The following is a 14,603-nucleotide window of genomic DNA, read 5'->3' on the forward strand; positions in this document are numbered from 1 at the left end:
TTCTTGGGCTATAGCTTTCATATGAAAGCTATAAATTGGTTTCATAGTAGGGGTGAGTACATTGGATACTTTTTCTTCCATTCTTGAGATACTCTGCTAAAAATAAAGCTTTTTTTAAACCATTAAACTAATTTGTGTCTATGGGAAAAATTCAAAGTTTCAGCATAGAAAAAGTGAAAAATAAGCATTTCCTTTCTTCCAGGTAACCATATTTATCTCCCTGCCTCAAGTGGGGTTCTAGCCAGTGGCATGGAGAGGTGAAACACCAGAGAGTTTATTTGTTTTTGTTTATTCTGTATCTATTGGCAACAGAAGTATAGCCATTCTTGCATATGCTTTGCAAAATTGTCTATACATGTATGCATTTATGTGTGCATATACATATTATACAAGGTAGACATAAAGTTTGTGTGCAGTTTAAAATAGTTTAACATAGTAAGTGGCACACGAACTTTATGTCCTCCTTGTATATATAAAACATAAATATAATATATATAATATTTTCTAACTACATAAAATAACATTTATATATAGGTCTGCACCTTGCCTTTATGATTAGTGGTTTGCTGATCTCTCTTTGGCATCAGCTTTATTCTTTTATGTGCTGTGTATAACTGATTATTGGAAAGATGTGCCGTCATTTATGTAGCCAGTTTTCTACTGACATTTAGATGTAGTTTTTGCTATTATAAGCAAGGCTGGAATGGGCCTTATAGACTTTAGTGTAGGGGGTTTTATTCTAGATGAGGTGGGAAGCCACTGGGAAGTTTGGCATACAGGCCATTATCTGACTTACAGTTTAACAAGGTCACCTGTGCTGCTATACCCAACCTATACTCCCTCACCAATATCAGCACTAGTTATTATTTATGTTTCTTAGTCCTTGTCAATTTATAGGCCAAAAAAGAAAAAAAGTATCTTACTATGCTTTAATCATCATTCCTTTGTAAAATCAGATTTGACATGTGAGTTTTACTTGGACTGTTACTTAGAGAGGGATTGTAAAGCATACTGGTACTGTGTGGATTCCTGCTCAGCCACAGGAAAGTCCCTGATGGCCAGGTGTGGTGGCTTATGCCTGTAGTGCCAGCAGTTTGGGAGGCTAAGGTGGAAGGATCACTTGAGGTCAGGAGTTTGAGCCCAGCTTGGTCAACATAGTAAGACTCTACAAAAAAAAAAAAATTTTTTTTTAAATTAGCCAGGTATGGTGGTATCCGCCTGTAATCCCAGCTACTTGGGAGGTGGAGGCAAGAGGATCATTGGAGCCCAGGAATTTGAGGTCGTAATGAGCTGTGATTCCACCACTGCACTTTAGCCTAGGCAAAAGAGTGAGACCCTATCTCAAAAAATATTAACTAATTAATAAAAGCCCTCTGATGTCACCTGTCTGACCTTTTCTGTAGACCCAAGTTCCCTCCAGAGAGGTAGCTGACTATGAAGACGAAAACCTGCCTCTGAGATGGACTCAACCTGGAGTCCTACCACCTGTGTCTCCCTGCCTCAGGTGTGGTTACAGCCATGCGTCTCTCAGTTTCCCCCTCCATCCATGTGTGACCCAGGTGCCCCAGTTCTGAGACTCTCCCTCACTGGAATATACTTTTTCAGTTTGTCAGCAAATATATTTATTTATTAAATACATATATTGAGTACCAGGCACTATTCTGGGCTCTTGGGATTCCGTGATGAATAAGACAGGCAAAGTCTCCATCTTGGATCTGACTTGCTCATAAGAAATGCAAACATAGCAGGGAGATGGGAGGAGGGAGCGGGATTGGTGTGCTGTCACCTAACGGGCACCACGTAAAGGCATATGGCACACTTCCTGGTTGAAGAGCTCAACTATAACTTGGACTTTACCCAACAAACACAAGCAATGTAACCTAATCATCTGTACCCTCGTGTTAATCTGAAATTTTAAAACAAGCAAACAAATAAAAAAAATGCAGACATTGATCAGGTAATTGCTGGTAAATAGAGTTGTAACAGAGGAATGGGTGGGAGACCTGCTGCCCCTTCTAACACAATCTGTGATCTCCAAAAGAAGGATGATAACAATAACCACCGAACCAGGCACTGTTAATATTTTTCACAGTTTGATTTACTTAATTCTCTCAACAACTGTGTCAAACAGGTAATGTCATTATCATCCTTACTTTACCGGATGAGAGGTTTATAGCCACTGAGAAGTTAAATACCTTGTCTAAACTCACATGGCGTGTACAGATGATGCTTCCATTCTTGGTTGAACAGCCGACTTTTCTACAGCCCATCACATTTCAAAATGTGCCACAGTCCCATGAGAATAAGATGGAAGGAAGTGTGTTCACTCCAGCAAGTAGGATTTAGGTTAGACACTAGGAAGAACTCCCTGGTAACATTTAAAAGTGTTTTTGAGAATTTACTTCTCCCCTGGATTTTTTAAATTACCTAAGTTACATTGTAAAAATAGAGGAATTATTCCAGAAAAAAATCACTCATCATTCCGCTTTGTGAACTGGGTACCTTTTTTCATCTTTCTAGGCCAGATTGAGACTGTATTAAACAGTTGGTGTGAGAAAGAAAGGAACTGGATTTGGTTTTGCTCCCAGCAACATAAAGGCAAGGACATGTAACTAGTGGAGCTCAGCCCCTGTCCCCAGGCTTCCAGAATCCAGAATGATCCCAGGACACCCAGAGATGAAGCTAGCTCTTCCACAGGGGATGGGCACTGCTGTGGGCTTCAGCAGAGACAGCAGGTCCCATCCTGTTATTCTGGGCCACTCAGGGTGAAGTGGGCAGAGGTGAGGTACTGAGGGATTACCTGCTATTTCAGATGAAAGTAACTCAAAGCAGCTTGCCATCCATGTACCCCGGAGCAAACGGGGAAGGGAGAAGGGTACGCAATGAGTAAATATCAGGCATTGTCAGCAGAATGGCTGAAACAGCTTCCAGGTCATCACTGGGTAGGATCTTGAGGCCCCAGCTGCTTTACCTCACTCCCATTTTGATCAGCTCCAAGTCATGGGATAGAGGTGCCGGAGGCTGAGGGCACCAGCTCCTCAGGCATCTTGGGACTTCCCAGCCTGTTCTGGGAGATCCGTTAGTGTTCCTCCCAAGGATTTCCTTTAGGCCTAATAAAATGTATTTCATGTATGAAATGCTTTAAACTTTGCAATGTATTTTCTCCAGAATCCCTCATTCTTAATTTGAGTCTCCCATTCACCTTTCAGACAGTTAGAATAGGTATTATCCTCATATTTACATTTAGATTACATTTGGAATCACCCAGTAGCAAGTGCAGCCTGATGCTAACTGAGGTCTTCTGATCTCTTAAGCCCCGGGCACTTTCTCTTGTTTTCCTCAGAGCTCCTTCTGAATCTTTCTCAAACTTGCCACCACCTTAGCATGGAAACCCTAGACCACTTCTCATTCTCATAGTTTAGAAAGTTTGAGAGCCCCCATCCCCCTGTGATTCTGGGGGCCCACGGCAAGCCCGTCTGTGTCCCTGGTGGAAAGCCCACCCCCTCAGGCTTGCTCAGAGGCACTGGGACCAAGAACTTGTACAATGCCCTGATAAGCTTCTTAGAGAAGGCGGGTATTAGCCAGGATCAGATATTCTTCCCCTGAGATGCCCTTCACACCCGTCCCTGCCTTGAATTAGGATTCCATAAGGGAACTGGGGGCAGGAGAATGGGGTGTTCCCTGCTGTCCAGCTGCAGACCCACTTTTTGAGACCCTGGATTCTGACAAGTTCCCAGAACTGAAGAGGCACCCAGATGTCCAGGTTTGGAGGTAAATGGTGTGATTAGGTAGACGGGATCCGCTGGGGTGCCAGCGCGGCACTGTTACATAATGTGTGCACACCAGGAAGAAAGAAACCGCCTCACGATCTGTAGGAGATGCAAGTGGGCTTGCTATGAAATGTTAGAGTTTATGGGACAGCAGGATTGCAGGGAGACAGTGCATAGAAAATTATAGAAATCAAGGACAAAGTTTGCTTCTCCCTCTTCTGTTTTGTAAGACAATTGCATTTGCATCTCTAATTAATGTGGAGTGCTAGAAAAAATGGGGAATTAGGAGGTTCATCTGCTCAACACCCACCAGCTGTGTGATGTTAAGCAAGTCACAGCTCCTCGCTGGGCCTCAGTGTCCTCGTGTTTCACATGAGGAGTTGGTTATGATGTACCAGACATTGTCTGTGGCTTCCTCAGCTCACTTTTAGTATATTACTATTATATAGAAAGCCAATCATTTTAGTTATTGTTTTGTAATCATCTGTGGACATTGATTAGATATTTAAGAAATATTAGGCAGCACCTGTGGCTCAAAGGAGAAAGTGCCAGCCCCATATACCGGAGGTGGTGGGTTCAAACCCAGCCCCGACCAAAAAACACTGCAAAAAAAAAAAAAAAAAAAGAATTATTTACTTGGGCTGGGCCCTTCTTTATAAGACAAAGATACTTTGAGGGCCTCTCATGGTCTTCACTCCCACATCCTGTGTAGCACTTGATTTTCTTCAGTGCTTTTCACGAATCTTTGTATTTTTACTCTCTCAACATTTCTGTGACATAGGTATTATTACTATTTACATAAATATCATTATTACAACAAAAATTCACTTTAATTAAAAGTATTATAACATGAACATGATAAAAAGGTCAAATTGATAGACTATATAGTAAAAAGTAAGTCTCCCTCTGACTTCTGATCCTCAGTTTCCCTTTCCTAGCTGTCTTTCCAGAGATCATCTTTATATAATCAATATGTATGTCATCATGGCCATTTCATGGATGAGACGCCAAAGCTTAGCCTGTCTAGGATGACTCAGCTGAGAAGCCGCAGAGCAGAGAATCCAGGCCTTTGTCTCCATTCTCCATGTTCCTCCCACCACGCCACACTGTTTGGGAAGCTCCATGACATTAACTTTAAAGCTTTGTCCTCCCTGGATTGATATAGTGGAATTGTTTTAAGTCATTCCAGGAATATATAATGAAAGCTAATGCTCCTGGCAATGCCCTCTACTGCTGCCTATTTTAGTTAACAGCTTAAAATCCTACCTGCCTACCTCCTTCCTGCCTTCGATAAGGTGAGATGTGCGGAACCAACTATGGATGAACGCGCTCCTGGCATCTTAGGCTTGGACCTGAGGAGTACTGGCAGGCCTCTCGCAGGGAGCCCAGAGAGGACTGGGTAGACGCCACAGAGCACCCAGGATCCAGCTTGAGAACCCGGGCTGCTGAGGTGCCAGCTCAGCACAGAGGGTCTCTACGTGCTCTGGCTCTATGCCTTCTCCCAGGAGCCAGCATTGGCCGCTGGAGCTGGAGGCCGGGGTAGTGAGCTCCAGTAGAATTGACTGTTCACCTCCCCACCCCCACCATTACTTTTAAGTCCTTGGGGCTTCTGTCATCCTTTTTTCTTCTTAATGGCAAATAATCTCTCTTTTTGTTCCCCCTAGGTTTGTGGATACCGCCCGGCTGGGCTTCATGGAGAAATCTTCCCTGATCACCAATCTGAATCCCAGAGCAGTCTCCATCTTTCCATGGACAGAATGAGAGGCCTTCTGTAACCAGACATAACTGGCCATCATGGGGAAACTGATCAGGATGGGGTCACAGGAGAGGCGGCTACTCCGGCCAAAGAGGCTTCACTGGAGTCGCCTCATCTTCCTGCTGGGAATATTGATCATCGGTTCCACCTACCAGCACCTGAGAAGACCCCAGGGCCTCTCCTCGCTGTGGGCAGAAGTCTCTTCGCAACAGCCTGTAAAACTGGCCAGCCGAGATCTCCCCAGTGATGGAATGATGATGGGGAGCAGTGATCCTCCAAAGGCTAGCCCTGAAATGGAGAGTGAGATGCTGGTACCCCATGCCACGGTGGGCAGCGATGAAGAAACACCTAGCATAACGATGGAGAACGCCCCCCATATTCCCAGAGGGACAGCTGAGATTACCCCAACAGCAATCAAAAATAATTACAGCCCAACAGCAGCAGGTACAGAAAGAGTGAAGGAAAACACCCCAACCACATCTAGTAGAATATTGAATCACTACACCCCAACTTCAAGCAGACAAAAAGTAAAATATTATACCCCAATACCCAGGGAAGAAATGAAGAGCTATAGCCCAACAAAGGCCAGGAGAAAGGTAAGGAAGTACACTCCATCCCCACCTGGTAGAATAGTAGACACTTATGCTCCATCTATACTCTTGGCAACGGAAATAAGCCACACAACCACTCCCAGTTCAACAGTGAAAGACAGTGAAACTACGGCAACCTATAAAATATTAAAAACAAACTCTCCCAAGAGAATAGTGGAGGAAGCCACCCAAGCTACTCTCAAGGGAATAGTTGATAACACCCCAACGTCCCTGACACATGAGGTAGAAACAAACATCTTGACTTCTCCAAGGAATGCAGTGGAAAAGAGCACCCTGACTATCTCCAGAAGAGTGGAAAATAACAGCCCAACCAGTGCCTGGAGGTTAGTGGGAAAGAACAACCTGACAGCTCCCCAGAGAACAATCCTGGAGCACACCCCAGCTGTCCCTGAGGGGCAAGTGACAGGCAGCAGCCCAGCAGAAACAAAAGCCTCTCCTACTGCCCAGAGTTTTAAGAATTCCCTGCCCAGAACTAGCGCAGCAACCATCAGACTAGCCCCAGCCACTGTCGGGAGGCTGGCAAAGAAAGCTTCCACAGCACCCAGCACCTCAGCAACCCTCAAGGTCAGGGCAGCTCCGACCACCCAGGTCCATCACTGTATGGTTGTGAAGCCAGCCCCTGGCATGCCCATCACCCCTTCCCTGAGCCTGACAACTGCCCTGCTCCCAGAGGTGCCCAGCCCCAGTCCCTCAGGGCTGCCTCCCAGCTGGTCAGACCTCTACCCCAAGGCAGAGTATCCCCCGGATCTGTTCAGCGTGGAGGAGCGGCGGCAGGGCTGGGTGGTGCTGCACATCTTCGGCATGATGTACGTGTTTGTGGCCTTGGCCATCGTGTGCGACGAGTACTTTGTTCCAGCCCTGGGTGTCATCACAGACAAGCTGCAGATCTCGGAGGATGTGGCGGGTGCCACGTTCATGGCTGCCGGAGGCTCCGCCCCTGAGCTTTTCACCTCCCTCATTGGTGTCTTCATTTCCCACAGCAATGTGGGCATCGGTACCATCGTGGGCTCTGCTGTATTCAACATCCTCTTTGTCATTGGCACTTGTGCCCTCTTCTCTCGGGAGATCCTCAACCTTACCTGGTGGCCCTTGTTCCGTGACGTCTCCTTCTACATCCTTGATCTGATGATGCTCATCCTCTTCTTCCTGGACAGCCTCATTGCCTGGTGGGAGAGCCTGCTGCTGCTGCTGGCCTATGGCCTCTATGTGCTTGCCATGAAGTGGAACAGGAAAATTGAGCGCTGGGTGAAGGAGCAGCTCAGCAGGAGGCCAGTGGCCAAGGTCATGGCCTTAGAGGATCTCAACAAGGTAAGGGCAGGCTCTCTGGGTAGAGGACCTCAACAAGGTAAGGGGCTCTTCTGTAGCCCCTTCGGGGTAAAAGGATGGGCAGAAACCAGGGAGTGAAGAGTAGGAGGTGCTGGGTCAGACCTCAAGAGATGAATACTCTGGTTCCCTCAATATTTATTCAGCATTTACAGAGTATCTGTTCTCTGCCAGACATTATGCTGGGGCCTTTGCAAGTGTGACCTTGGCTCAACCCCAATCATGCTATCAGCTGGTTATTGTTGTGACCCCTGTTTGCAAGAGAGGAAACTGAAGCCTAACGAAGATAAACCACTTGTTCAAGGTCACACAGCAAATAGGCAGTGGGACCAGGAAAGGAACTTGGGTTGGTGTGACTGGGTCTTTGGAAATGACATTTGAGCTGGGCTTTGGAGAATGTCCAAGGAGATACCAGGCAGGGAAAAATGATAATCTCTTCCATGTGCGTGCTGTTCAGGGCTTACTTAGCACCCTCACTTTCATTTAATCCTGTTTGTTCACATTACAGATGTAGAGGGGCTGGGGGCTTGCATGGGGTCTGAGAAAGGGGAGGAGTTTGTTTTTGTTTTGTTGTTAAAATATTAGAGAGGATGGGAGCTCCACTCACTCACTGACAAGCCCATCTGGGGACAGAGCCCCATCTCTGTGCCTACTAGATGCCAGGAACACCAATCCTGGCCCTTTCTCCCACCCCAGAAGTTCCTTTCCAAGAATGTCTCCGGCCCCTTGGAGGGATCTTCCTGCTACATTAACTGGATGATAACCTGGGAGATGCGATTACATTGGGCAAGTGATCACTAAAAATTAATTCCAAAGTTTTTTGTTCCTTGAGACTCTAAAGTGAAGGTACCTTAGAGAGCCCAGATCCCATTTCTCTCTCACTCCTAAAGGGCGAGTTTGGGGGAGGGTTGGCTCACCGTCCACTCATTCCATATCTTAGAGAAGCCACTAGTGTAGGCAGAATTTTGTGTGCAAAGAGTGGAAGGACTTAGCTACTTAATCCAGAGCAGTTTTGATGAGTGGGCAGGATGGAGACCAAACTCAGCAGCATGTCTGCCAGACACACCAGGCCGGGGCACTTAAATGCGCTTCCCTTAGCACCTTTGTGGTAACATGGCGTTCTGGCCGAGTGCAGAGCTGAGAACCAGGAAATCTGGGTTCTGCTCCAATTCTGCCTCTGATGAATGGTGTGACTTAGACAGGTCCCTTCCCCTCCCCTAGGGAAAAAACAGAGTCCAACTAATCACCAGAATGTCCAGTCTAACTTTAACATTCTGTGATAATGTCCTGTATCCAAGCATGTTCAGTTCTGGCAGAACCCCGTACAATGGTTATTTGTCCAATCTGATCAACCAATCTCCTATTGTCTCATTTGCAGATGGCCCAAAAAAGGACAAATGCCCTCCCAGGGTCATACAGCCAGCAGGTGGCAGGGCTGGAATGGGAACTCTAACTCCTAACTCCCCATTCAGTGCTATTTTCCACCAGATTACTGCCCCCCACAGCCACAGGTTTAGCAAAGAAAGGGTGGCTCAGAGAACATTACGTAATTTAATCTGAGGACACAGGAGCCCCTTGCTCCCAGTGAAGTTCTCAGGGCAGGCCTTGCCAGGGACTGGCCATGAAGTCCTGATATTCTCAGAGGAAAGTACCTGACGTCTTGGGGTTTTGCAAATGCCTCTGACTTGCCTTCCAAGTAATTCTGCTTTTATCTAAACTCTGTTAAGTTCTGAACTTTCCATTTCTTCAGAGCTACACCATCAAAGCAAAGCTTGCCAAGCTAATGAAGCATAATCATGATTTCGAAAGAGAATTTGTAACCTACTTAGAGATTCTTCAAGGGCTTTAGCAGCAGCTCTTTGCCAGCCAGTAAGCACAGCACTAATTATAACTCTGTTCTTATCTATTAGTTGGAACAGATCCGGTATTATTTTTAATTGACAGCATTAGTTTTTTAAAAAGTAGGTTGAATTACTGATATTTGAAAGTAAATCTTTATTTAAAATTAAAAACTTGTCAGAACTTTCTATCACTAATAACTGCCTCCTAAAACTTAGTTCAAATAACAAAAACCACAGCTATTTAACAATAGTTTTTAAACACATGTGCATTTAGAGTTTCACCTCAAGGTGCTTGTAATCAGAGAGGGAATCTACTGTTGCTTCTATCTTTATGTCTGTGTTTGGCTGGCCAAGTCCAGTGATCTCGTTAGCGGGAAATAAATTATCCTGCACTTCACTAACAGACTGAAGACAAGCTATTCTGTTTTGAATTCGTGAAGCCATTCTTTGAGAATTCAGGCTTTGATCTGGTAAACCATGCTGGTATTCATTTTTGTGTGACTTAATGTCTTTACTCACCCTGTAAAATATTTGACCTTCACTCTGATTGTGAAAGTAAACATAGCTGGTTCATACACTCACACTTACTGGTCCATGCCTCTCCCTAATAGGTCCCCTCTTTTGAGCATCACCCCAGGAAGGCAGGGGTCCAGGGAAATTTGGCTTATTAGTCAGCCATAGCTCCAAAGGTGAGGAAGTCAGACAAAAGTTGGGCAAGGCCAGACAGAGTGGTTGGGCGCCAAGGAGCAGGGCTGACAGGCAAAGGCAGAGCCACAGCAGCTCAGGAAGTCTACACAGAGAAGCAGTGTGCAGGGAAATAGGAGCCAGCTACTTCTTGGAGAGAGATAGGAAAGCAGGCTGAGCTAACCCTGTTCTCTATTGCCAACCTGGGGGAGTGTAGGGGTGGCCATGGCAGGCTCATCATTGCAACTAAATGCGGTTGCAAAGATACAAACAATCTTTGTATCTCCTAAAGGGCTGAGCCCAGTGTCTTGTTCTTAGGAGTTCCGTAAATACTTGGTTCAGTTTCTTCCAGGAACCCTGACAGTCCAGGCATTCCAATTTGTCAAGATAAAGGAGTTGGGGCGGGAATCCATGCTAGCTTATGGAGAGCCTATTATATAAACGTGTACACATATAGAGAGAGAGTGCCAAAAATACATATACACATTTTAAGAAAGGAAAAATCTATATTAAAACTGTAATACTCAAGTCATGTGTGACTTCTGCAATTGCAAGAGATACAAGATAACAAACATTATCAGTTTACATTGACTATTACAATTTTAATACTATTTTTTCTTTCTTAAAATGTGTATACGTTTTTTAGCACCCACGGTTGACTATTCCTGTTACCCTGGACTGGGTAAGTCAATGCAGTTTAACAAACCAGTATTATTACGTACTTAAACAAAAAACAGGATGGGAAATAAATAGGTTGGATCCCTTCCAGTAGAAGGGACAAGCATAGAGAAAATTAACTACAATGCAGGGAACCCCGTGCAAAATGCTGCAAAGTCACTTTGCTTTCAAACAGGCTTAGATTTCTTTTTTTTTTATTTTTTATCTTTGTAGAGACAGAGTTTCACTTTATCGCCCTCGGTATAGTGCCGTGGCATCACACAGCTCACAGCAACCTCCAACACCTGGGCTTAAGCGATTCTCTTGCCTCAGCCTCCCAAGTAGCTGGGACTACAGGCGCCCGCTACAACGCCCAGCTATTTTTTTGTTGCAGTTTGGCCGGGGCCGGGTTTGAACCCGCCACCCTCGGTATAGGGGGCCGGCGCCCTGCTCACTGAGCCACAGGCGCCGCCCAGGCCTTAGATTTCTTATCTGTAACATTGAGTGGGATGAATTAGTGCAGAGGGAGACAAACTTTTTGTAAAGGGCCAAACAATAAATGTTTTAGGCTCTGTTACCCGTGCAGTCTCTGTCACAACTACGCAACTCTGTCCTTGTAGTGTGAAAACAGCTACATAGCGGGAATGGCCATGTGGTATTTTACTAAAAGCAAGAGATTCCCAGGTATTCTACCTGAACAATTTGGAGATATACAATCAGCAGAGAACCATCACTTTCTTACTGAATATTCACCCCGCTGATAGCCATTGAGTTTCTGAGCTACAGGACCTTTCCCTTTACTTTTTATTCTGCTCTGAGTATCTAGAATCAGAATGAAGTTTTTTGGGGAGGGATTATAATCAGAATTCATGTAAGAGTATTTTCAGAAAGAAATAAAAGACTTAGTATTGGACATAGACATATAGTTAGTATTTCAGAGCAAGGATGTCTGCCTTTATTTTTCTCTGTTGCACATTGGATGAAGAATTGTCTTGGGCCACATATTAAATATACAAACACTAACAAAAACTAATTAGCAAAAAGAAAAAACATCTGATCATACTTTTCACAAGTATCTGACACCACATATAAGCAAAAACGTCCTCACAAAATCAGCATGTAGCCTGTGAGCACAGGTTGGACACCCCTGTTTTAGAGTCTCTCTTTTGATATTGTCTGAAAAAAAAAATCAAAGCTAAAATTCAAACAACATTGTCAAATTGACATATATTTGCGAATGCCTTTTATGACCTCAGTAAAGAAATGCTAAATGTTTGTATGGGGTTATCATGGAGTCTAACTTAGCTCTCTCTGAAATTTCATACTGGTTTTTTTTCTGGCCAAAATTGATAAATCTCTCACCTGCCTCGACCATTTCTGTGACTATTTCACAGAAAGCCAACTGACAGCAGAGTAGAGATGCTAGGCTGGCTGAAAAGCCTTATTGGTATTGAAGGACAAGGAGGCCCTTTTTTCTACAGGACAAGATTAGCCAGGAAGGACCAGACATCTGCAGGAGGTGTGCTATTGGCAAGAGAGCCCTGTGGAAAGCCATCAGCAAAGAGGAATACAAAGCAGAGACCAAGCCGAGTGGGGGCCCCATCGGAAGCCCCCATGCCCACATTCTGCTCCCAAGAATACCTCAGAATGTGAAACTCTGGGCAAAGTTGGTCATTCTGCCCGAGGGGCTGTATTCTTCCTGGCAAGATTTTTCATTAAACCAACCAGCAAGACCTCAAGCAGACAAGTCTGGTGCCTCCTTGGGGGCTGTCATCCCTCTTTGTTGTTAGGGTTGACATTTACCCCAAGGGCTCCTATCAATGGCCTGTATAGCCATCTGTCTGTGTGGAGACAGGGGGCTGTAGGCAGGAAGAAACCAAAGGCCTCTCCTGCCTTTGGGGTCCCCCCCATACTAGGCTGTAAGGAATCCACTGTGCTCCCAAGGAGCCATGCTAGCCTGGGCCGAACATTTCCTCCTTCAGCTCCTTGAATAATAGTCAGCTTTCCTCTAGTTGTCAGGAAAAGATAGAGTAGAAATCTCAATTTCAAGGTTTCTTTTCCTCATAAAATTTTCTTAAGCTGTCATTGTTTACCTGCTAGTGGGTACTAGCATATGACGAAATGGATGCATAAGAAACTAACAAATATTAACTGAAAATTCAAAACATCCGCTCATGCCTAGTCCAACAGCTTGCTGTTTTCTTGGGTATGTGTGTAAGCTTGCAGTTGAGATTTTACATGCATTTGTACAACGTAGTAATATTTTGTCCTAGCGCAGATGATGGGATTAGATATGAAATTAGATATTCATGGTGTTCTACAAAGAACAGCCTGATTTCTAGATGCTCTGCCACCCAAATTAATTGGAAACATAAAACCAACAGAAGACTTTTTAGTGTGGGCATTTGGATGATAAACAAGAAAAACGAAATCAAGAAGGTAATTTCAGGGTCTGACAAATGCCGTGAAGGAAATAAACAGGGCAGGTGATAGAGAGTGGCCTCAAACAGCAAGCTCCCCTTTAGCGAGGGAGAGCAGGGGAGGCCTCTAGGTGAAAAAGAGATCAAACAGAGATTTATAGAATAAGAAGGGAAATCACCCCATGCTGCATGGGCAAGAATTCCTGGAAGAGGGAACAGTATTCGCGAAGGCTCAGAGCTGGGAAAAAGCTTGGCCTATTGGAAGAAAGAATGGAGGCCAGTGTAGAAGTACCAGGGACAGTGGTCCAGGCTGCTGCTGGAGAGGAGCAGGGAGCTACTTCATGCAAGGCCCTGTGCATAGGATACAGAGCTTGGATTGATTTGAAACTCAACAGGGGACTGAAGTAATGAAAGTCCTATTTAAAAGATCACTCTCTAACTGCTGTGTGAAGAATGTCCGCTTAGGAGGCTGTTTGGGGTACACACACACACACACACACGGACATGCACACGATGCTAAAAAATGTATGTGCATTTTAAAAAGGAAAAAGCTGTATTAAAATTGAAATATTCAGGGTGGCGCCTGTGGCTCAAAGGGATAGGGCGCCAGTCCCTTATGCTGGAGGTGGTGGGTTCAAACCCAGCCTCGGCCAAAAACCACAAAAAAAAAAAAAAAAATTGAAATAGTCAATATACACAGTATACTGATAATAGAAGATGAACACAAGTCATGTTAAGCACCTCTTGCAATTGCAGAAGTCAAACGTGACGTCTTGTTACACATTGACTACAGTTTTTTTTCCTTTCTTAACATGTATATACATTTCTTTGGCACTCTCTTTATACCACTAAGCTTTTTAGCTTGAGCAGCAGGGTAGATGGTGGTGCCATCTTCTGAGAAGGAGAAGACTTGAAGTATAGGCAGATTCAAGTATAGGCTGGAATGATGACTTTGGGTTTGTAGATCACTTCTAAGTGGATATGCCAGGAGACAATTGCACAGATGAGTCTGGAGCTCAGGAATAAAGTCTGGGCTGGAAGTAGAAATTTGTGAATCATCAACAAATGTCTGGTAATTAAAATCAAGGACTGGCTAATACTACTGTGAAAGAGAGAGCTAGTCTGGGACTAATCCCCCAAGAACCCCAATATTCATCCATTCAGCAAACATTCATTAAATAACTTTGTATGAGGCCTGTGTAGGGTCTATGATATGGCGATAAATGAGGCTCTATCCCAGCTTTCCAGGAGCTCCTCCATGAAGCTAATGGAGGAGCTAGAGTTGATTTAACTTTTGTGTGCCCTAATGTTAATTAAGAAAAAGAATGTATATACATTGCTACAGAGTCAGGTGTAAGCCTTGGAAAAGCATTTATGTAGGGAAGAGATCGGCCCAGAAACTTAAGCTTCATCAGCTTGTGGTAAAGATTCTTCAGTGAGTAGAAAAACCAGTAAAGCCAATAGTTACAATGTCAAGTGTAACGATGTAGGTAAATGCTGAGGGTACTGCAGAGTTTACTTCTCAACAGACCAGAGGGGAG

At 44.6% G+C, this 14,603-nt stretch overlaps 1 protein-coding gene across 4 annotated transcripts in view; it reads left to right on the forward strand.

Moving 5' to 3' along the window:
* The first annotated feature begins 5,412 nt into the window (after positions 1-5,412).
* SLC24A1 (solute carrier family 24 member 1) overlaps positions 5,413-14,603 on the forward strand; it is a 31,641-nt gene continuing 22,450 nt past the window's right edge. For all 4 annotated transcript variants that reach the window (XM_053593950.1, XM_053593952.1, XM_053593951.1 and 1 more), the window contains exon 1: positions 5,413-7,445. In XM_053593950.1, coding sequence (XP_053449925.1) covers positions 5,565-7,445 — 1,881 coding nt within the window. In that variant the 5' untranslated portion in view covers positions 5,413-5,564. The remainder of the gene's footprint in view (positions 7,446-14,603) is intronic.

Source organism: Nycticebus coucang, chromosome 6 (assembly GCF_027406575.1).
Source record: "Nycticebus coucang isolate mNycCou1 chromosome 6, mNycCou1.pri, whole genome shotgun sequence".
NCBI lineage: Eukaryota > Metazoa > Chordata > Mammalia > Primates > Lorisidae > Nycticebus > Nycticebus coucang.